Below are 24,997 nucleotides of genomic sequence, written 5' to 3'. Positions count from 1 at the left end.
GTGGAGATGAGTGAGAGGCTCGTGAGGTAGCAGGTGTCAGGGAGGATACCTCTCCAAAACACCTTACAGGTAATAAATGGTCCACTAGGAAGGTGGTATGACCGGTAGCCCAGCTGAAGTGCCTCTATACAAATGCACGAAGCTTGGGTAACAAGCAGGAGGAGCTGGAAGCTAATGTGCTGCTAGAAAGCCATGAACTAGTTGCCATCACAGAAACCTGGTGGGACAAATCCCATGACTGCAGTGTGGCTATTGATGGCTACAGGCTGTTCAGAAGGGACAGACCAGGAAGGAGGGGTGGAGGCATTGCCCTCTACCTCAGGAGAGGGATAGAATGCGAAGAGCTGTTGTTGAAGAGCAGCCACTAACAGGTTGAAAGCTTGGGGGTCAGAATAAAAGACAGAGGAACCAATGGAAACCTTATTGGTGTATGCTACAGGCCACCTGATCAAGGAGACCCAACTGATAAAGCCTTCTTCCTCCAGCTACAGCAGGCTTCATGCTCGCAAGGTCTCATCCTACTCAAGGACTTCAACCACCCTGACATACGCTGGAAAAGTAGCACAGCAAGCTGTAGGCAATCCAGGAGACTCCTGGAGTGTGTTGAAGATAATTTCTTAGTCCAGCTGATAGAGACACCCACCCGAGAAGATGCAGTACTGGACCTGATGGTCACTAATACAAGTGAACTTGTCAGTGACATCAGGATCGGAGGCAGCCTGGGCTGCAGTGATCACACCCTGGTGGAGTTCCAGGTCCAGAGGGTTATGGGGCGAGTAAGGAGTACAGTCAGAACCCTAAATTTCAGGAAAGCAGACTTCCAGCTCTTCAAGGAGTCACTCGGTAGGACCCCCTGAGACGTGGTCCTCAGGGCGAATGGAGCAAAACGGAGCTGGCAAATCTTTAAGTATGCTTTCCATAAAGCGCTAGAGCGCTCGGTCCCCAGATGTAGGAAATCGGGCAGGAAAGGGAAGAGACCAGTGTGGCTGAGTTGAGACCTGCTGATCAAATTCAAGAACAAGAGGGAACTGCACAGGCAGTGCAAGCAGGGACAGGGAACCTGCGAAGTGTAAAAGGATGCTGTCTGGTTGTATAGGGATAAGGTCAGGAAGGCCAAAGTGCAGCTGGAGCCGAACTTGACAAGGGAAGTGAAGACTAACAAGAAGGACTTCTACAGGTACGTTAGTTAGAAGAGGAAGGTTAAAGAGAACGTACCCCCACTGATGAACAAAAATGGTGATCTCGTATCAACAGACAAGAAGGCTGAGGCACTCAACAACTTTTTTGCCTCAGTCTTCACTGACAACCATCCTCCTCACCCCTCCTGGGTTATGGGACAACAAGATGGGGACCAGAGGAGTAAAGCCCCTTCCACTGTAGAGGAGGATCAGGTTCGCGAACACCTGAGGAACCTGAACATTTATAAGTCTATGGGACCTGATGAGATGCATCCCAGAGTCCTGAGGGAATTGGCTGATGTGGTTGCCAAGCCACCCTGCATGATATTCGAAAAGTCATGACAGTCCGGAGAAGTCTCTGGTGACTGGAAAAAGGGGAATGTTGTGCCCATTTTTAAAAAGGGTAGACAAGACAACCCTGGGAACTACCAACTTGTCAGCCTAACCTCTGTGCCTGGGAAGATCATGGAACAGATCCTCCTAGAAGCCATGGTAAAGCACATAGAGAATGGGGATGTCATTAACGGCAGCCAGCATGGCTTCACCGGGGCAAATCCAGTCTGACCAACCTAGTGGCTTTCTATGATGGGGTAACTGCAGCACTGGACAGGGGAAAACCAATGGATGCGATCTACCTGGACTTCTGTAAAACCTTTGACACGGCCCCACACAACATCCTTCTCTCTAAATTGGAGAGATACGGATTTGATGGGTGGACTGTTGGGTGGATAAGACTGGTTGAATGGTTGCATTCAGAGAGTCATGGTTGATGGCTCAAAGTCCAGATGGAGATCTGTGATCAGTGGTGTCCCTCAGGGGTCCGTACTGGGACCAGTGGCCAGCAGGGCGAGGGAGGGGATTCTGCCCCACTATTCCTCTCTTTTAGACGCCACCTGGACACTACTGTGTCTGGTTCTGGAATCCTCAACATAAGAAGGAGATGGAGCTGTTGGAATGGGTCCAGAGGAGGGCTACAAAATAATCAGAGGGCTGGAGCACCTTCCCTACTAGGACAGGCTGAGAAAGCTGGGCTTGTTCAGCCTGGAGAAGAGAAGGCTCAGAGGAGATCTTACAGCAACCTTCCAGTACCTGAAAGGGGCTACAAGAAAGCTGGGGAGGGACTGTTTATAAAGGCTTGTAGTGATAGGACTAGGGGCAATGGGTATAAACTGGAGAGGGGCAGATTTAGGTTAGACATAAGGAGGAATTTCTTCACCATGAGGGTGGTGAGGCACTGGCACAGATTGCCCAGGGAAGCTGGCTGCCCCATCCCTGGAGGGGATCCAAAGCCAGGTTGGATGGGGCCTTGGGCCTTGGGCAGCCTGGGCATGTGGGAGGTGTCCCTGCCCATGGTAGGGGAGTTGGAACTGGACCTTCCAACTCAAACTATTCTATGATTCTATGATGACACCTGTTTCTCCTGTAAGATATGAGAATTGCAGGAAATGATCTTTCAAATATGCAAACATATTACAAGGATCACAGCATTACTGTTTTATTGTTTGCACAACGGTAAGTTGCACAGATGGACAAACAGTACACATTTAGAATTAGTTTCACAAATTAATACATTACAAGAGAATCCAGTGGTTTAACATATTAACTATTTAAAAAAAAAAAGCATTAACAGAGGAATATAAACATTAGTTTTGACTGCAGCTCAATAAAAATTTAAAAAAAGGTTGAAACCAAAATAAACTGTAAGCTTTATTTTTCTGAGACATATAAACCCAGGTTATATCCCTTGCTAAGAGACTGCACACAAAGATGCAATAACATACAAGTACAAAAGTGAAGAATTCTGCGCTCGGTTTCCCTTAAGGTTATCAGATTAAGTGACAAACTGAACACCTGTCAAAGAGCAAAACACTGCTGAATGCAGTCAACATTTCCAAAACATACAAAATGGTAATAACACTTCAACAACAGAAAACAAATGACCTGGTACCAGAAAAGTCTTATGCACTGCAACTGCTTACCAAAAAAGGTGCTTTTTTGAAAATGATTGTGAATATTCATTTGATGCATGTTGTATTCATTTGATGCATGTTGTATAAAAAACCACCTACCTAAAAAGCAATTTGGCTCCAAAGTTCTATGTTCACACTTCAATCTGTATGTTGATTTGCAAGTATTCAATTGATCTATTAGTTCTCATATAAGCAGTACCTCAAGATATTTTCCCAGCTGTTTCTAGTACACACCGAATTTGAGATGCAGCACAAGAAGCGCTGATGTTGTAATATGCAAGATTCATAAACTACTGTTTACCCTTCAAATTACATCACTTTCCTCCTCTGTTCTTTAGCAGCAACTTATTGTTGTATTGTATTGAAAGCAGATACGTAACTGCTTTTGGCAGTAGTAGCCAAAATGGCAGTAGTAGCACAGATGAGAAGCTAGTGAATCAACTCCATTTTGGAACACCTAATTTAGGTTTTCATTAGAATAGCATATCCTTTCTTCTCTAATTCCAGAGAACACTCATCCAGCCCAACAACTCTCTGCTTGCACACAGATCTTGTGGCACCCTGAGCTTTCAGCTGAAATCCTGCCATGTACTACTGTTCAGCTCAGAAGGAAAACCAAAATCAATCAGTTTGGGATCATTATCTATGAAATGTCAGTGTTAAAATTTCAGATTCTTCTTTAGAGTTGGCTGCTAAATGGGTCAAAAAAGGTTAAAAAAAAATCCAGCTACTAACCACTATTTACCAAACCTCATGAAATAGTAAACATAGTATTTCAGCTGGTCTTAAACAAAACATAAGAAGCAATGATGATATCACCTGGGACCCACTATTTGAAACTCCTGGGAACACCAAGATATGGGACCACAGGGCAACGTGGAGAAACAGCACACACAAAGAAAACTGTCTACAGGGCAAGGTTTGCACATCTGTATTTTACACATATATATACACATACATACACACAGATGTGTGCGCTGTACTGTATATATTTACATCCATATACACAAAAACACCCTGAAGTAGATTAAAGGCCATATCCAGGAACAGAAGATATGAACTCTAGTATTTGTACTAGAATATATTTTATCTGTACAAAAAACAAATATGCATATATTCATATGGTATAAAGCTTATTAACAAAAAAATATTCTGCTACTAACATCAGGTTATATAGATGGTTTTACAAGATTCTTCAATAATAATGCAGTATAGAACATTTCTAAAACTAGGGCCAAAAATAAAAATACAGAAACAGGTTTCTATTCACAAGAAAATAGCTGTTCAATATGACTTATCTTTTTATTTCAGATTAGGGAAAAGTAGCAAAATTTTTTACAAATCTCCTGGGATGCAATTTAATTAATGCATCAATCTAGAAAAATAGACTTTTCAGATGAACAAAGTTGATTCACTTCCCCTTCCCTAAAAGGGGTGCCTATCTTTTTCCTCGCTTGTTTCCGGCTGGAGGTTTCTTCAGCTGAAGAAGTTGCCCTCCTGTCCCAAAGCCTGCAGATGCAGGATTAGACACCCCGAATGTCAGGCCAGCTGATGCTGTGATGCCGGGATTGCTGAAGTTAAACCCAGATGTAGTCGAGCTGCCAAAGCCTTATGAGGGAGGGAAAAATATTTTAAAATGTCAGTTATATCAGGACGGCAAGTTTGTTTTTCTTGGCGGTATGAACACCAGCCACTTTGTTACCAATGTTTGTAATACTTCATGCTGCCGTGGATCTACAACAGTATGCCACATGCTAAGAGACTTGGACTTGCTGTGTCAACTTAGATACTACATCACTAGCACAGTCTACCTCAATGAGCTTAAACAATTTTGTTCTAAATCACAAGTCTATTATACCATTATCCATCCATACAACAGTAGAAACCAGAAGTACCATTGAAACCGTACAAGAGAACTACAACTCCTCAAGTTCTCAGCCTAAATACATAAAGCATATGCAGGGTGGGAAGGAAGGCAGAAGTACATGTGGAGCATGGCCTGCTCTCCTCACTTACAGCAGGTAAACGGCAAAGGTGGAGCTGGACTTGCCGCCCTGTGCCCTGCTGATGAGGCTACCATCTGTCTTTGTAAACGTATGTGGCACAGACCACGTCTGGAACGGGAGGCAGAAAAAGCTCAAAATCACTGCCCAATTCTTGGCGTTTAAAAACACCCTATATGACTTAAACCAAAAAGCAGCACTGATAGCAAAGCTTTGGAAACACTGAACGACTAGGGGAGCAAATTCACAGAATCACAAGGTTGGAAAGGACCCATTGGATCATCGAGTCCAACCATTCCTAACACTCCCTAAACCATGTCCCTAAGCACTTCATCAATTGTGCTACTTTAACTCCTCCACCCTCTTCTATAAAGGTAAACAAATTGAATATTTGGCTCAGCTATAAAACAAGAAAATCTGCCTTGTTTTCAGCAACAATAACACCAACTCATTTTACTTTTTTTGTGAAATTGTTATGCAATCAACTTGGATAACAACGAATACTATTAGAAAAAGCCAGAAACTTCCTAAATTAGTTAAACAGAACTTCATAACTCCATTTTTTTTCCTCTCAATAAACCAAATAATGTAACCAATCACACAAAATAACAAGTATGACATAAGCACGTTAAGTTTTTAACAAATAGTTTCAGAGAAGTTGCACAGGAAAATCTGTAAACAATTAAAATATGAAAAAATGAGACTGGTTCACAAGCAAAAAAGGGTATAATCTCAATATGCATTATTTAACACAGTTTTGTTAGTTCTCAAGTAGACAGTTAAAGCAAACCTTTGATCCCATCAGTATCCTGAACTCAATGCCTAAGTACCTTTAAAGCACAGAAATAAAACCACAACCGGTTGCCTCATCAGAATCCTAAAGTGGCTCTCAGAAGCCTTGTCTCTTCTGTTCTCTCACTTGTTACTGATACTTTGGATCAAGAACTACTTCAAAATATAAGACGAAACTCTTTCTCCTGCAGTGTCAGGACCTGGGTTATAAATCACATCAACTTCTCAAGGAAATTCCCCATTATCTACATTGCAGTAACTGCAGTCCTTCAACGTGCAGTTGCCTGTGCACAATCCACTGCCAATGTAATGAGCATGTAGATCTAAAGTGTGACTAATTATATTATTCATTTCGGTCTTGTCTAAATTTTGTGGACTAATTAGTCTCTCATCCTAGGATGTAAGGGGTGGAATAGATGCAATTATTCCTCCATTTCCCTGCTAACTGAACACTAGGTATAATTTTTAGAAGAATAATCTTGTTCTTCATCAGGGAGTCTCATGAATGAAAAAATCTTTAATAACCGAACTGGTTCTTGTTAAGTTACCTTTTTATTTCAAGTATTACCCGAGATAACAGGCAAGCACTGCCTCCTATAGAAAACACAATGAATGCCACTCATAATAAAGCTGTACGTGATCTATAGTGTCAGGAGTTCAGTAGGCAAGGGTAAATTGTTCCCCACATAGCTGCTTCGAGATGCAGGGATTATTTTGATGTGTGCAGAGAAGGCAGTCTAAGCTTTACTTGAATAAAGTGAAGAATAAGAAAGAGATGCATAAACTGCGTGATAGAAGACTGAGAACACGCTTGTTAATGTAGATATAACTTGAAAAGTCATAACTGTTACGTTAGAAGTACCACTTACAGCAGCCACAAAAGCACAGAAAGGCAGAAGGGAAATTAATCTAAATGGCTTTGTTTGGTCATGGCAGCATAGCAAGGCCATGGCATGAAGTTCTCTTCTAACAAGTAAACCAAACCCTAAAGCAGAATACTCAAATGGAAAATCTTCAGGAAAAAAACTTGAACAAGGTACACATTAAGTCTTATTCCTGTTGCATGGAAAGAATCTGTCATGGAATAGCTCAGTTCTAGAGGGAAGAGTCACAAATTCTTGAACCATAGCTACAACATGATCAACTATTTCTTGGCTTAAATTAGCATTACTTATGTGTAAACAATTATTTTCAGAGAGTAGATGACAACCTGCCCTTTCAGGGCACAAACTTAGCACCTCTCTGAAGGACTTTGGAGTACACTTTATTCATTGGGCTTTTGCATCGCTACTTCCGTCAGCCCTTTAGATAGGTAAGCCGAACACAATGTAAACACCTCCCCACAAATGTAGTTTCTTTTAAGACCACAGAGAGAGAGTGGTTCAGTAGATCTCAAAGGCAATCTATTCCTGCCCTCATCCCCCACACCATGACAGGTGTACTAGGTCAAAAGGGATCACCAGCACAGCTTTGACCAATTTATTAGAGCTTTTGCATCTAAAATCTGCCAATAGTTAGACATGGATTATACTTGGGTCCACTATTCAGCAGAATGAACAGGTCCAGCCACGATCCCTCTTAACTATCTTATCCTGGGTACTGAGGCTGCTATTCCTCAATAAAAATAAGTCCCTAACACTAATTCTCAACTCAGCTCCGGAAAGCATATGCAGTATTGCAGTTTTCACAAAAACAGTGTGTGTGTTTACCCTCCCAAATCATTAGTAGTGGACAACTGATGCGTGTAACTAGTGTTCTAATTATATTTTAAAAATACTAAAAATTAAATTATGTACTTTGTAACTTAGCAGCTTGAAATATTGTAATACTACTTACACAAATATTACAATGCAGGCTCTGGCAAAATAAACTACAAGATGAAATTGTAAGCAGTGTAAGTTTTCACTTGTTTCTGATATTAAAAACTGTGCAAAATAAAGTTGATGCTTAAACACTGCATATACAAAATCAGAGATGTTCTACCAAGAATTTACTAGGGTGCTATACATTCATGAATGTTACAGAGCCATTTCCTCATTATAGTACAAAGCTCAATGTACTTTACAGGCCCAATGTGACACCATAACCCAACATTAACCAAGGGAAAAACCAAAACAAAATGAAAAGCACAGCAACTAACACAACACTGGTTCAAAATAATGTACCAGGCACTTACAAATATATACCAGTCATTTGCTATGTTTGTGTTAATAACAGCTAAGAAAACATGTTGCTTCTAAAAAAGAAACATGCTACCAAAAGCCAATCCAAAGAGATATGATACTCTTTAAACGTGTCATTGAGGAAAGTCTGTAAGAGGACTATAGTAAGCTATTTGCCTCAAAAATAAACTGTTTAAAAAGTAACTAGAGATGCAAGCTGTAGAAGTGACTAAGAGCTCAGACATCTGAGTTAAGAGGCAATTACATCCACATTTTCATTTTCTCACCATCAACAAAATGAAACCAAAGAAGCGAAATGAGTGCTGAGTAGTTAAATTGCCACAGAAATATTTTCATGGCAGCTAAGAGAATGAATTATGGATACACACAGAGATACAGTACCTATAACTTACTAGTCAAATAGAAAGGATAAGCAGATAAGCAGTTTCTAGAAGGTTTCCTTAAAAATAATTATAATTTTACTTGTAAACACAGGAAATCAAATTGCTGATATATTTGTCACAAATTTAAGCACTAATATCAATAGCTCAGTAACTGTAAAGCCTATGCATTCCAGTAGAAACAGCATTTACTGTAGTAATTGCAACCAATCCATCCGATACATCTGATCTCCTGCTTCTACTCTTAATTAGACAGACACCATCAAACAGAAAATATTAATGCTCACTCAGTATTGTCTACCTAGGAGGTCTTTAACAGAACCTAAAAGCTTCTCTGAAAATCTGTATTTAGCAAGTAACCAGTTACTTTAATGGTTATATACTCATGCAACTTTAAGTACATTTGTTTCAGTAGTTTGTGTAGACTGAGTGCAGCAGTTCAGTTATACCAGTTGTGCTTTAAGATAAACTTGAATTCAAGAGTAACAAACCAACCTGCACTTAGACTTCCTGATGGTTTACTTGTAGTTCCAAACCCAAATGACGATGCTCCTGGGGCACTACTTCCAAAGGCAGAGCTACTTCCAAATCCTAATAGAATAATAGTAAAGACATACAACAAAAAAATTACAGACACAGCAATTAAATACACATAGGATTTGGGCAAGTATTCTAAAACCAAACATAACTCTTAAGTATTATTTGGTAAACAAGTATTCCTAGGATTATTGCCTCAAGAATACTTTATTCTCAACACAGCACCACGTTAAGAAAACAGTGCAAACAGGAAAGCACTGGAGAAAAATATTTCCCTCAAAATACAAAATTGAGTAAAGGAATAGCTACAAAAACAGGTGAACTAAACTATCATCATTGAATTGCTGTCAAATTGGCAAGAAAACTCTAATCAAATGGGCTAAAGCTAAGAAAACTCAGACACAGGTTATATAATTTCTATTACAGAAAATCACAATTTTCATCCACAATTCAAGAAGAAAAAAATCTCTATGCTTAAAACAGAGCAAACATTTTCTTGAGTTAACATTTGGCTTATCTTAGAGCCATGCCCTCCTCCAGGTCATTGGGGATCAGCTTTATCTAGGAAACCACAAGACAGGTTAAATACAGAACGGGAACAGAATTTCCAAGTACTTAATCGGAAAAATCATCATATAAAGAGCAGCCATAAACATATAGCTGTAATAAAAATAATTCTGATAATTTTGTAATAATATAAATTTCAAATTGTCTTATTACTTTGAGGTCACATCAAAGGAAAAGTAATATTTGCCAGTTAAGACAGAGAAAAGGAATGGTAAGAGAAATCTATTCTCTGAATTGGCTGCCACAAGAGATTTTCAAGAAAAAAAAAAAAAGAGAACATGAGGAAATTATGCCCCCATCTTAATTTTCAGGTGTCAGGGAAACTTGTATTTTACTGCAAACTGAGCCTTTACTATTCCTGTAGAGAAATATTTTTTAGATTTTAAAAATAACAATGATCGAAGATACTACCTGAAGCAGTGTTCTCCAGTCTTCTGCAATTTTTAAATCAGAGTATCATTTGAGTGTAAGACTGTATCACTTAAACTCTTTTGTACTATCTAGTTTGAAATGAATTACCAAAGGTCAGGCAGGATGTCTGCAAATACTTATAAAGAGCATAGGGTCTATATGCTACATATCTGATAAACAGAGGCTTTGAGTTTAAGTATATCACCAACAAAACTCACAGAATATTTATCATGGAGAAGGATCAAGTTTTCCCAATTAAAATGGCGTTTCAAGAGTAAACACAAAAACTGTCCTGTTAAGAATTGGTTTTTACTTTATCTTAGAGGGTTTTTAAGTATTCATCCTGCTGATTTGCTTCAAAAAAGCACACCTGCAATTCTGCATGTATTCCTTTATTGCTCTGCATTGGCCTCTATCAGATAGTCTTCTTGGTTTATCAAAAGATGAAAATTTTGCAAATTAATACAGAAGAGAAAATTTAAGGAAATGCCTTCTTAAGGAAAGAACTAGCAAAAAAAAGAATACAAGACTACTAGAAGATGCATATGTAAGGTAAAACTGATACCGCATTCAAGTAAATTTTTCCAATATTGAGTGATGTTTAATTACTTTAAATACATTACAACACTGATTCACACGTTTTGCTTAGAGGCAAAATGTAGGGATGTGGACTGAGGCTGCAGAGAGGAGAGGATATAACAAGGAAACACACAACATGTTTGTGCTCAGCAGATGTAACAATTTTCTTTGCAGGTCTCACACAAAAGCTTCAGAGCACACTGGTCTTTTGACTTGCACTGTAGGAACCCCTGAACTGCATAGGAAACTTACATGCAGACTATACTACATTCTACCAGTCACTTAGATTCTACTTGTAGTTCTAGTAATGATAATTCATTACATTTAAATGAAAAATGTCTACATGAATTATATTATTTTATTGCCACCAACTCTTTCACAGTCATGTGTCCTCTCAGAATATATCCCCCACCAGCACTGCTAACATTTGAGGTATTTTTCCCACACTTTCAAATGTTGCTTTTTCAGCTTGAGGATTTTTTTCCACCTCAGCACTGAGAGACTCAGTGACAGCAAACATGTTTCAGCAAGCAGGATCCATAAACTGCAGTAATTTAACATTTATTCTTATCTTAGTCCAAGCAGAAATGGGTCTCCAAAGTCAACAGTTGTATGTAAAGTTGAAGAAATTCAACTTATTAGCTACAGCATGATCCAGTGTCTCAAGTATCTAACTTTGACATATGTAACATTAAGTCTAGTTGTAGTTACAGAAGGATGTACTTGATGCACTCCCTAGCTTTAAGAATATAACTTCTATGTGATTACTTTATCCTGGGTTTTCACTACAATGACTTATTAGGCTTAGTATTAGCCTTAGCAACTCCTTCTGCAAGGCATGAAGACGTTTGGAAAGTGGAGACCACCAAGTTGTAAGGTCCTTCCCTGAAAGAGATTATCCTCTTAGTGGAGTTAAAGGTTTGCAAGAGATTCAGATGTGCGGTATAATAATTCAATGAAAGATTAGAAAAGTTAAAGTGTACCTCCAAGGCTTGAAGAACCTAAGCCACTTGATTGCAAGCCAGTGCCAATACCTGAGCCGAATGGCGTTCCAAAACTAACTCCCAGAGATGGCTGTGGCCCTGGTACAAAAAAAATGAGAACAAACTTGCCTTACTCTTTCATAGTAAAGAGGTCCTTTATTTATTCAAATATTTGATAATGTGAACATCACTGCTTTCAACAAATTCCATTAAGATCCCAGACTCAAAATTCCTCACTTAACTGCCTGCCACCTCATAAAATCCTAAACCACTAATTGTAATTAGGTGAAACTAGTCAAAGCTAATAACCTAACATCATTTAGTATTTTTAAAAGTTAACCAGTCTCACCTTTAACTCTAAAGCACTAACCAAAGCCCTGAGCGAACACACAGGTAACAACATTTTGCTACCTGTAGTAATGGAAATACATTAAGGGAACACCTGCAAATTAAAAATATAAGAACTGGCACTAATGTAACTAAAACTATACTACCAAACGTTAATTTAATTAATGAATAGGAATCTTCATAACTACTCAAGTATTCCAAATTTAAACAGAACACTAAGATAAAAAACAAGACAATGACTTTATTTTATTAAATTTATTGTTCATTTTTAAGCAAGTCAATTACACAGTAACATGACAATTCAATTCTTTTCCACACAAGTGATAACTGAATTCTGTTAAGCTCTGCTACATAACATCATTCAATAAGGTAAACTAGTCAAACCACCTGTTTAAATAAACATTTACAAAAGGCACAGTTTTGTGTACCTTAATGAATTAGATACATTCAAAATTTCAGAGTCAGAGTTTGCCCCATAACTAAAAAACTTGACAGTACTTTCCCTGCATATTCAAACTAAGATGCAGGACTGTCAAAAAACATTTTCAGTCTCCCAAAATAAGATGTACAGCCTTGGTTCCTTTTTTTTTTATAACCTTAGGGAATAATCAACTTGCTAGCCCACTATTAACACATTTTAAAATAATTAACTCTGATAAATAATTAATATATTTTGACAATTTTCACAGTACAATTATATTCCTGTCTTTTTGAACAGTTTTCAGTGCACTAGTTAAAACGTTTAACTGTTGAAGATAAAACACAGTGCCAAACCCTTAATCCAGATGTTCACAGCATTCCTCAAGATAGCCTTCTCCATAATTCATACATAATGTACTATATTCTGTGGAAGTGATGACTTATTCAATTATTACTATAAAGCTCAGATGATTTCAGTATCTTTCCTAAACCATTATCACATTTGGACTTAGTTTCATTCAAAATTTATTCCTTCATACTACAAAGTTCCCTGTGACTAATATTAATCTAGCATTTAAAAATGTAAATATTTCAAGCTTTTAAAATCATTTCAGTATTTGAAGATTTAAACGGAAAATAATTTTGAGTCAAGTGAAAGGCACTGTATATTGAAAAGTAACATTTTTGCAAGGAACACAAAATCCTTATGTGATCCAAGCTGAATGACATCTGTATATTCAAAGTAGTGTTAAACTAAATTTTACGGGCAACTAAAGTTGTTAGCTTTCAGTCTCTGCTTAGCAGGGAATAATTCGGAAATCCAAGCTATTTTTCTCAACTAAAAGAAGTATATTAGGTGTTGTAGTTACAAATTTTCACATAAATTTCAAACTAAACTTCTTTACATCCAGTTTAAATACTGATATATCTACCTAGCAGCTCTTTAAAAATATGAAAACTGTTAACACTAAAAGAAACAAAAAACCCTACACAAGTCAGTCATCTAATAAACTAAAAGAAGAACCCAAACCCACATATCCAGTTCCTTCTCAAGTACACAGGTTTCTATCTCAGGAGGAGGCACTGTTAGTGGAAGACCTTAAAACAAAACACTACAGTCCTCCAGGCCACGCTTTTTTTTCTCCCAAATGCAACATGCTTTTTAGAGCTAGTAAAAAAAACTATTCTGAAAGACCTCAGATTACATAAAACAGGATCTTATGCCTTAGACTAACAAGCTTTTTATTGAGCAACAGCAAATAATATTTTCTGATTTTGTACCATAATGTTCTGAAGGCATCATGACTTTCAATAGTTCTTTTAAGTAAACATGATTTTTCAATAGCAAAAAACTACTAAAGATTTTGATGCCAAAAGTACTAGCAAAAAAAAAAAAAAAATTGGCACTTCCGGCTATTATAGTTACGAGACAAATTGTTTATAACAAGTATTTTAACATTTTACAACTTGATATATTTGCCCTGGAGAGCATTTCACTTTAATGAATAGGACCTACTACAGTGAGTCCAGGATAGATCAGCCAGTTTTCCTAAAGCGACTTTCTGCAATTTTTTAAAATCACAGCTAGTCCTAACAGTGATCAAATTTAGTGTCACAACTTAGACCTAATTCTGACAAAGTAATACACTGACTAACATTAACCAAGGTTAATATCAAGTTACACAATAAAAATTTTCAGTGCTACAAAGATCTCAGAATCCTTTCCTGTTAGCACTTTGATCTCACACCGAGTCAAGTGAAAACATTATAGATTATGCTAAAAGCTTGACAATGCTTTGACTAACTCTGCACTTCACCAGTTAAGGAGAGAGTAGCTAAGCTGTCAATGGGCAGTGGTGGGGTTTGTGGGAAGTACTTCATTTCAGTTTAGAGAAGGAAAGGTGAGCTTGAAGAACAGCATTTCTTTAAGACAGCTTAGTCCTACCACATATACATCAGTTTCAGCCTCATGCATTTACAGCACTTCCTTCACTAGGCTTTAATTACCATTACAACATTTTACTTTAGTCCCATCAATAATAACAGGTAGACTAGTCACCATCATTTCAACTTCCACACTGTTCAAGATTGCTCAGGAAAGGCACAGGCAAGGCAGTGGTTAAAACTCTAGCTGCTGCTGAACAAAAGCACAATCAGCCCCACTACTACCAATAAAGCTGCACTCAGAGCAAAAGTGATAAATTAGGGGAAAAGGTTGTATGCAGACAAGACTTAAGCATGACTTTAATAACTCTAGCTTCAAAAAAATGCACAAAAATTGTGCTTCAGTTTGCGCACCACAGTCCTCATCTCCTGATTATCCATCCCGGAAAAACAGTGGGACGTATATTTGTTCCCTTTCTTCCATATGGCCAGGATACACTGGCTTTATTTCACTGGAAGCTAGATATGTCTTGGCATACAGAGAGAACATAAAGAGAGTGCATATCTACACCCAGGAACTGGGGAAACATTTCCTGATCCCACAGCTTATATGTGGCTATTAAACCTTTGACTTCCAAACGCAAATCTTAAATACATTATTTATCTTTTTCAGAGAAAGAACAGTAACTAACTCTAAATTATTCTCGTGAAAGAGACTTAACCATGTAAACATTAACTTTTTTTACAAAAAGAAACTAACCATCCTGATCCCTCGGTGATAGAGTACCACATATTAGATTTTAGTCAAAAAGCTTCAAAGCCCAGATGAATTTTTTATTTTCATCTTCAGGAACAGCAGCAGTAAGGCAGGCACTACACAGACACTCCCTCCTGCTTTACATACACTTCATTTCCTAAAATTATCTCGTAACGTTCTACTATCCCTCACCTATCCCACTGCAGGATCTAGATCTTAAAAAAAAAAAAAAAAAAAAGATTCTAACTTCTAGCAGATAGCTTGTGGAATTCATAACATAACGCAAGTTAAAATCTGCAAACATTTGCAGTTTTACTGCAGCAAATGGCCATCTGAAAACTCAAACAAGAAAAAGGAAATTAAGAAGAGGCATTTTAATATTTAAATATTTAAAGACTCCTGCAAAACTGAAAGAATAGACCCTTCTTTTCCACCAAGAGAGAGCTAAGAAGTAGTAGCCATATTCTGAGGCTAAGGAGTTTCAGGAAAGTTGCTAGGAAAAGTCACACATTGAAGTCAGTAATTTAGGAAAGCTGTGAAATTTTCCTTTCAAGCAAGCTTAAGACTAAGATCTCTCTGGAATAGTTCAGGCCTGACTAATCTTACTTTGAGATAGAGGAACAGAAAAGATAATTCAAGTTCCACCTAAACCTATTTTATGAGTTACGTACTCTTGAGGTGCCACTCAACACAGCAAACTGCTATTTCTCCAGGTCCTCAAGTGAACTGCATGGAAAGTGGCATTATTCCAACTGAATAAATAGCAAACAAATTTTTGTCTACTTTTGTTTGCCTGTTTGATTTAAGTTAATGGCTTTGTTCTATCTGCATCACTCCTGTAATTGGCAAATTTTTGGCTTTTGAAATACTCCGCCAAAAAAACTAGCCCCCCCCCCCAAAAAAAAACCAAAACCACCCCCAATCTACCCCAGTCCCATTTGTTCCTATCGCTACAAAACATTATAACATACCTCAAGGTGTAAAGTCACCTTACCTCAGGTTGTGTTGGTACAGGTCAATTCTGCCTCCCCCCTTACTTCACTCCTAAGCGAATGCTCACAGTCATGCCATAAGTGGCATCAATTTACTGAAGTTATTAGCAGTTCTCTTGAATCTGGGCTAGGAAGAGGAAGTTCAAATCCCTCCCGGCAGTTCATAAGAGTGTAGTTATAACTGACGTGTGACATCCCAAGTCTATGACTTTCATACACAACTAATCCTGTAATGATCGTGGAGAGTATTTAGAGAAACCCATAAGACAAGGAGAAAGATGAAGGGCAAGGGAGCTATTTCAGCAACATTAGGCTGTGCAGGCCACACTTCTGTGTTAAAACCCCTGACGTGTGACATTACATCATCTCATGCTTTCTATTTAAAACCAGACTCTTTCACAGATGTCACTTCAACAGAATTTCCAACAGCAAGACCGTGCTCTGTGATGGAAATTTAGAAGAGAAATATTTCAGAAAGGCTTCATTTTTTTTCGTGTTAAAAATATTTTGGCATATAGAAGTATTTTTAAAATAAAAATATTTTAAACCTATCTCCTTGCTGGGCTGGAAAGCTGGAAGCACATATTTTCCTATTATGGAGAAGGCAAGGACAGCCTAATAGCCTGTCAGATTTAAGGTAGTTGGCTCCATAGGTCCCTCATAACAGCAGCCATGTTTTGAGTAGTTTAAGACAAGAGAATGAACAGGCGTTACTCTGACTTTCAGTATACCTAAGGTAAACAACATTTTAGAAAATCAACGGTAGAATGAAATGAACTATGCTATTCATCATTTACTGACATAGGTATATCCATGTTCAAGTAAAATTTTATGGAATTTATCTTATTTTCTGTTTAAAGATAAATTAAGTTCTCTACATTTCAGAATTACTCTCTGAGAAGTGCTGGTTAGTATAACAATGTCAAGTAATTCGCGTTAAGTTATACCCTTTACCACACACATCCATTCTTCATTAGCAGTGGGTCATGCATTTCTTCTGGTTTAGTCTTCCCTCACGCTCATGCACACACAGAACCACTGATTCACTATTTTCTGAATGGCCAGCAAAACCTGCTCCAACCTCACACTGACAAAGGAGTTGTCTATAAAATAAGCCAGGCATCTATCTTTCTATTCTGTAGATTTTTTTGCTCCTCTATCCTTCCTGTTCTACAGCATTTCTCATTTTACAGTTCCAAAGTGCTATATTATAAAAATGCATTATTAGTTTTACATAAAAAAGGTAATATGCATTTAGATATTCTCTCCTCACTGCTTTGAAATAATTTACTATAACCATACAGTTCTGGAAAGAGGCTACACGTATTCAGAGATGTTACTTAAGAGTGAAGACTCACATTCCAAGGGCTAAATTAGAACAATACAGTAAATATCACTTATACAAGGAAATTCACAAGATTAAGTATCTGTTTGAATAATTATTGCTAAGTCTACCCTGCTTTGTTTCTACCAGCTATGCATCAGTAACTTTGCTCATCACAACGTTTAGATTTTTAGTCTAACACAAAGGAAGACTTCATAGAAAATTTTACACAAATGTACTATTGTTGTTAACACTAATTATCTATAACTTGAATGCACTCAGACCTGTAGCAGGCTGTTGCTGCTGAGTAAGTGTTGCAGCCATCGCAACGGCTGCTGCATTTGGTATGTTGCTGAAAGGGGTCGGTCCAGTGGTAACACGTGGCGCGCTCTGCCACTTCTTAGCTTCTGTTCGTCTTGCCTCAAATACATCCATGGCATCTCCCAGAAAGGTTTTCCTGTAGCCAAGGTATTGGTCTTTGAGCATCTGAAGGGGGGGGGGGGGAAGCCAATTTAGTTCAATGTATTCGACATAAAACCTTAACTTAATAAGGATAAAGAGACATGGAGTTATAAGTAACATTTGTTTAAAACACCAACATTAGAACAACCTAGTTTCAGACCACATCTTTCTACAACTTCAGACCTGTGAACCAAAATGTATGTGCAAACCAGAAAGCCTACTTCAGCCAAAGGAAAGAATTGCAGTCAAAGCTCTGTTTTCACAAATCATATCACAGCAATCAAATAAGGCAGAGATCGGATTCAAAACTGCTACTCTCTCCTAGCATCTCCAAATTGGTAAACTAAACCAGATCCACTTAAGCAGTACATTCATTTTTCTGATTTTTTTTTTAAGCTTTAGTTATAGCGTCTTCCAAAGTATCAGCCTTCATGTCTACCCGCTAGATCTCAAATTCCCCAAAAGAAAGAAAAATCCTCAGGCCAACCCCTTAGTTTCAGGCAATAGGATAATTCTTAAGCTAAAGTCAAGTCCTTCTATTCAGTCACGCTGATGAGGTAAGGAAGATACTATTGCTTACACCTGCATACTAATCCAGCTCTTCATATTGAAGAACAAAAAAGCTTTCAAAGATCTGCATGAGTTTGGGCTACAATCAGATCTCAGTAGAGCCCAGAACACATTAGGGATACTTATTGCGTAATTTCACTGAAATTATCAAGAAGCTGTTATAGTCTACATTTGGTACCAAAACCAGGTGCAACACAAATATCTGATGGCAGGTAGCTGTAATCCAGTTAATATCCATGATGAGGAAGCAAAGAATCCTGATGGAAGCAATACAATTCAAAGAATCCAGTACATGCAAGTATTGCTGAACTTTTATACAGGAAAAGTAAGAAGTCTGATGTTTAGGGAACTAGCAATACTGCACAGAAGCAGCTGTGAGAAGGAAACAAGCATTAGGATTTGCCAGAGCTATTCCCATTAAGGGAGTCACATAGCAAAACCAAGTCTTTTGAGGAGCAGTTGAGGGAACTGGAGATGTTTAGCCTGGAGAAGAGAAGGCTGAGCAGAGACCTCATTGCTCTCTACAACCACCTGAATGGAGGTTGTAACAAGGCGGGTGCTGGTCTCTTCTCCCAAATAAGAAGTGATAGGATGAGAGGAAAATGCTTCAAGTTGTGCTGGGGAGATTTAGTTTAATATTAGGAAAAATTTATTTCCTGAAAGAATGGCCAAGCACCAGCACAGGTGGCCCAGGGAAGTGGTAGAGTCACCATCCCTTGAGATATTTCAAATACATGTAGATGTCACACTTTGGGACACGGTTTAGTAGGCACAGTAGCATTGGGCTGATGGCTGGACTTTATGATCATACGGGGTCTTTTCCAATCTTAATGATTCTACGATCCCAAACACTCTCCTCCAAGTGTTTGTTTTCAACCAAGAAAAGTTCTAATGATCTCAAGACAAAATTACGCATTGAGGAACATTGATGTTTTGTCAATATGTCCAGAATTGTAAATGGACAATTCAATTTTGAGTCCATGAGGAAAAAAGCAAGTCTAGGTTGGACCTTTGATATATTAGCATTTTTTCCACAGCAGTCTTTTCTATACATATGACTTTCCATGAAAACCAGGTTGAGCAAAATTTAGTAAGCCAGAATATGATTTTCTAGAATTCTTTGATATGTTGAAAAATCTTACATACTAATACCTACTTTTTTCTGTCATCTTTGACTAAGAGAAAATTTAGATCATCTTTGCTCAAAATAAAGAAGTCATTGGGCAAAAAGCAAAACATACAAGTATGAGCTCCAAGACAGACATTTAAAAAACTGATCAACAATTGAAAAGGAAAATGAGTTAAAAGGAAAACATTTAATAACCTAAATGATTGTGGTCAGTTGCTATCACTGCTGTAAGGAAATAATTCAAATAAGAATTAAGCTATAAAGCTACTTTTTTAAAATCAAAGCACTTCTCCAGGACAGTTAAAAAATTTTTAAAGGCAGTTAATCTAACAGGAAAAAAACCCTCAAACTAACCACTATATACACAGGAGCACAAAACAACATACCTTTACGTTTTCATGTATTGATTGAAGTTGTGCAGCTAAAGCTACAAATGTTTGATAGATTTTCTGCATAGCCATAGACAAGTCTGCAAAAAGCACACAAAATATTAAGTGACAATCTTACTACCAGCAGAAAAGATTTAGTGTTTATACTACAGCAAGCTCATCCAAAACCCATCCAGCACGAAGTACAGAAACATTTAACTTGTTCTTATGCAAATGTTTGTCTAGAAAACACAGAATCTGAGAGCACTTGGGTGACACACAAGTCACCCAAGGACTACTTTTTGAAAGGGTTTCAAACTATTTAAGACATGCACTTTTCTCAGATACATTCTTATACACATGGTAATTTGTTCCCTATGATTCTATCACTTAGCAAAGCTAAAAAAATTTTTTTAGTCTAATTTCATCTAATTACACAGGAACATTTTACCTCATTGTTTTTTACAAAAATATAGGTGAATGAGATTTTCTTGCATTTCTATACATTTTCCATTCTTTCTGACTTAAAGTACAGTTAAGTGTTCAGTTGATTTTGCCAAAGAGCAGCAGAATGGAAGCTTTACTTAAATTTTAAAAATATGATTAACAAGCATCACAGGTACTCTTATTCTAGCTCTATTCACAGGAATATCATGAACAGAAAAACACAATGTGGAGCTTCTTGCCTAAATGAAATCTTGGACTTAGGATATCCTACTTCCTTCAGGAAAAAGTGTTTGCAGTGAAGTGACCCAACTCATGCAAAATTTTAGGATTAAAGGGGAAATCTCAAAGGTGTTCACAAAATGAGACATCAGCTGACAAAAAAATGCTGTTTCAGTGCTTCTTTCAGAAAAATATACCTAGATGGAGGACAGAAAATTCCTGAACTGGTCTTTCTCTGTGAAAAGATGAGCTTCTGTGTTTCCTCTGAAGGATGCATATAACCCACTGAAACGCAAATGGTAGCTATCGATGCACAGAACTAGCAATGCTTCTTGTACTGAAAAGCTCTGCCTCTCCACAGGGGAATTTCTCCATTATAATTTGCATTTCTTTCTAAAAAAGAAAGCTGGGGAATATATTTCACACCAATCAGTGGGGTTGTTGAGGCAGTGGTATCTAGGAAGTCTAGCCACAGGTTTCCAAAGAGTCTGGAGGCAATTCATGGATATGAAATAACAGTAATTTCAAAGTTTAAGACATTCTGGTTTACGGTTTCCTGTATGGTAAAGGCTACATATGAAAGACAGCGTTGATGAGATGAGATTATTTGCTGACAGTCTGAGCATGCTGGCACAACAGATTGAGCCTTGTCCATGCAAACTAAGAATCCTTAGATTATAGCAGAAACTGCTGAAAATACTGAGTAAAATCTGTGGAGGCACAAGAAGATCACATGGAAAGACAAAGGGCCCTCAAGATTCAGCAGAACTTCCATACTGGTCTAGACAGTTCTCTTTTTGAACTAGGAGGTCCACAGTCTAGGTACCATCCAGTGATGGCAAGACGATCAACTATCAGTTAACACAAAAAGACATGCACTTCATATCACTGCTTATTGCAGGACCTGTACTTAAGATGGCCTAAAAGATAAAAATGTCTATGATCACAGGAGCGGTAATCATCCAGAAGACTGTCCACAAGCCAGTATTCTCTGATTAGAGAGATTCTCCCAAGATTAAATGATGTGGCAGCAAACAAGACTAAATTTTCTCAGTTGGTCTGAGAACTGAAGGCAATACCAGGCTCCAAACTAAGGAAAAGTACCCATTTTGATCTAGGCTGACAGAGCAGACACCCATATTGGTCTGGTCAGACAGCCCGGTGCAAGACAGAAGGTGACAAACATCAGCCTTGTAACAGCAAGACGTTGAAGGAAAGGAGGTGGATATAGTGGATAGCAAAACAAACCAGGCTTACAAATTACACCTCAGGAACTGGATCCCTCTTAAAAAGCTCAAGAAACTCGATTAATTTAATCTTTTAATTTCAAACCTCTACATTGAGCAACTGCAGAATATATCTGAACACTTATTTCTGTACATTAAAGAAGAGCCAATAACAAAATAGGAGATCAATTAAGTTTCTTTTAAGATTTCTTAATTTTTATGTACTAAACGTTAAAATTGAAGCATTTACCTTGTGGAGTTATGTGTGAATTATTCGCTTGAGTAGCAAGATGATTTTCCAGTTCTTCTATTTGTTGCCTGTATTGCTGCAGCTGTACTTCAAACTGCTCAACCAAGATTCTGAAGTAGCTAGAAGAGTAAAACAGTGAAATCGTACGTTAAAAAAACAGTGACAAACTAGGGAAGTTTAATCTGATCTATGCTAGTGGCCAGTTTTTATTTAATGAATTCCAACAGTTATGTTCTATGACATTCTCGATGTCCTTTTATTCATGAGAGGAAATTAAAAACTGTATTTGTCATGTTTATGAGATAAAGATAAAATAACTGTAGAAATAAAACACTGGGTTTTATGAAGCTTTCAGTAAAAATGTTTTAAGAAGCAGAAAAAAGTCAAATTACGAAGTTCACAGAACCATAAAATAGCTTGGGTTGGAAGGGACTCCTAAAGGTCATCTAGTCAAAGCCTCCTGCAGTTAGCAGGGACATTTTCAACCAGATCAGGTTGCTCAGAGCCCCATCCAGCCTGACCCTGGCTGCTTCCAGGGATGGGCATCTACCACCTTCCTTAGGTAGCCTGTTGCAGTTTCACTACCCTCACCCTCATTGTAAAAAATTTCTTCCTTACATCTAGTCTGAACCTACCGTCTTCTCGTTTAAAACAATTTCCCCTTGTCCTGTTGCTACAGGCCCTACCAAAGAGTCTGTCCCCATACTTCTTACAAGTCCCTTCTAAGTATTCAAAGGCTACAATAAGGCGTCCCCAGAGTCTTCTATAAGTTAGAATACTGGCTATCTTTATGAATAACAGTAACTCACTCTGCTGGGGCTGTATTTTCATGCTGGAGACCAGGAGGAGTTTTCTGTGTTCGTAAAGCTATTTCTGCATTCTTTAGTTCCTAAACAAACAGGGAAAAATAAAAGATAAGGTTCTGTATCAAGTGTTCAAAAACAAATATAGCAACAACTGTACTGTTCATTCACATGAATATTTTGTTCATATGTTTAAGTTAACAACATGATAGAATCTGAACAGAAAATCTTCTAAGAACAGGCTGCCAGAAAGCTGGAGAACTGCAAATACCAGCAGAAGTCTGGGGAAGGAACAAACAGAAGTACATACGGAAAGCACACTGAACTCTCAGAAGCTGACAAAATACTATGCTTAAACGTCAGAGATAAGATCTAATTTCTATTGTACTTCAGAAATCCGGTTACAGTTATTGAGGACTACAGGGAAAAAAAAACCCACAATCAAGTGCAACAAAGTAACACATCTAAAAGAAGAAACAGTGCAAAAAGGATTTTTTTGCCTCTTAAAAAAATTAACTAGGTCAAAAAATACCTCTTTCTATGGAAATGATTTTTTTATGAATTATAATTACAGCATACACTTGTTTAATACTTTCTAATAACTCTACCATCAAGAATTTCTCCATGCCTCATTCTGTGATTATTCTTAACCACATCATTTACAGATATCCGAGTGTACCAGTAACAAGTTTTTGTTTTCACAGAAAACTGTTGGCAAGGCATAAGTATAGCGCATTTCCTTTTGGTATCACCAGATACAGAAAAATCAACATTTTTACTTTAGAATAAAATGTGTTTATTTATATAGCAAGCACCCTTGACATGTCAGATGAAATAAAAAGCAGTACAGAACTTAATTTGAAAAGCATTTGCACCAAAACCTGAGCTCAAACTGGTTGCACAGTTAAGATGCAGAGTGGAGTGCTCGTTAAGATATTCTGTTCCCTGAAATGTTGGGAGGCAATTTTTTAAATTTTTTTTTTTAAAGTAATCAGAAGAAAACATACTTGCAACTGGACTGCTCCAGAGTTTGGCATATTGTTACAAATACATCTTCACTAGCAGCTGGATACATAACTGAAACCTAACTAAAGTGGGCACACATTCCCTTGTGCTGCCTTTGCTATGTAGGAATGCTTTCCCGGAAAAATGTCATTTTATTGCTGTTGCACTTATCTGAAAATATTGACATCAGTTTCAGTTTCTCCCAGTAACTTCAAATACATTAAAAGGGATTCAATTTTTTACTCTGTTTACAACCATTTTAGTTTGGACACATGTTAACTTGACCGATAAAGAAGGCTAGTTACCCTACATGAAATAATCAACATACAACTCGACATAAAATTTACATTAAACTATACCTGTGCAGTTTCCACTTTCAGCTTGTCAATATTAAGAGTGTTTCTCTGTAATCCACTGGCAACTACAGACAGAAGTTGTTTCAAAGCTTTAATGTCTTCTTGCACTTTAAGCATTGCTTTAGAGGACATTCTACTAATTTCTTCCTGAACTTGTTTTTGCTCTTTCACAAATTTCCTGTGGAAGGGAAAATGGGGGTGGGAAGGAAAGAAACAATATATTGAACCTGAAGTACCCAAGTGTTTACCTCTTGGTCACATGAAATAGCTATTAAAATATTTTTTCCAAAATCAGGTACTGAACAGTAAAATTACTATGTAGTCTAGTATCATATGAATTCTTGGTATTGAATTAAAAAACACTAAAAACCCTAAACTCCAATAGCAAGTATTTAAGCATGTCATGCTGAACCCTAACAAACTAAGGTATACATAAAGGCATGCCACGATAGGACTAGCGACAATAAACGAGAGAGAGGCAGATTTAGATTAGACATAAGGAAGAATTTCTTCACCATGAGCGTAGTGAGGCACTGGAGCAGGTCGCCCAGGGAAGCTGCGGATGCCCCATCCCTGGAAGTGTTCAAGGCCAGGCTGGATGCAGCCTTAGGCAGCCTGATCTAGTGAGAGGTGTCACTGCCCATGGCAGAGGTGTTGGAATTAGATGATCTTTAAGGCCCCTTCCAACTCAAACCATTCTATGATTCTATATATCAATTATTTCATATATATACATATAAAATAGATATCAACAATGCATCAATGACTACTACTTTGAACTCACAAATACACTGACACACAGACTCTTTGACTAGCCCACAACCTGCCTCCTTCCTGCCTGAGGGGAAGGCTCT

At 37.8% G+C, this 24,997-nt stretch overlaps 1 protein-coding gene across 4 annotated transcripts in view; it reads right to left on the bottom strand.

The window, feature by feature from the left end:
* Nucleotides 1-2,649: 2,649 nt before the first annotated feature.
* Nucleotides 2,650-24,997, bottom strand: part of NUP58 (nucleoporin 58) — a 35,055-nt gene continuing 12,707 nt past the window's right edge. The window contains exons 9-16 of one of the 4 annotated variants that reach the window (XM_054076008.1): nucleotides 24,147-24,321; nucleotides 22,789-22,868; nucleotides 21,980-22,098; nucleotides 19,856-19,938; nucleotides 17,593-17,794; nucleotides 11,584-11,682; nucleotides 9,002-9,097; nucleotides 2,651-4,756 (exon numbers count right to left, since the gene is read on the bottom strand). In XM_054076008.1, the coding sequence (XP_053931983.1) occupies nucleotides 4,587-4,756; nucleotides 9,002-9,097; nucleotides 11,584-11,682; nucleotides 17,593-17,794; nucleotides 19,856-19,938; nucleotides 21,980-22,098; nucleotides 22,789-22,868; nucleotides 24,147-24,321 (1,024 nt within the window). In that variant the 3' untranslated portion in view covers nucleotides 2,651-4,586. Of the gene's footprint in view, nucleotides 4,757-9,001; nucleotides 9,098-11,583; nucleotides 11,683-17,592; nucleotides 17,795-19,855; nucleotides 19,939-21,979; nucleotides 22,099-22,788; nucleotides 22,869-24,146; nucleotides 24,322-24,997 lie in introns of all 4 variants that reach the window. The other 3 variants (XM_054075999.1, XM_054076024.1, XM_054076015.1) reach the window with 3 other exon arrangements.

The sequence above is a fragment of the Cuculus canorus genome, chromosome 1 (genome assembly GCF_017976375.1).
Source record: "Cuculus canorus isolate bCucCan1 chromosome 1, bCucCan1.pri, whole genome shotgun sequence".
In the NCBI taxonomy this organism is placed as follows: domain Eukaryota; kingdom Metazoa; phylum Chordata; class Aves; order Cuculiformes; family Cuculidae; genus Cuculus; species Cuculus canorus.
The sequence above is the reverse complement of the archived record's forward strand: the minus strand, read 5'-3'. Positions and strand labels throughout refer to the sequence as shown.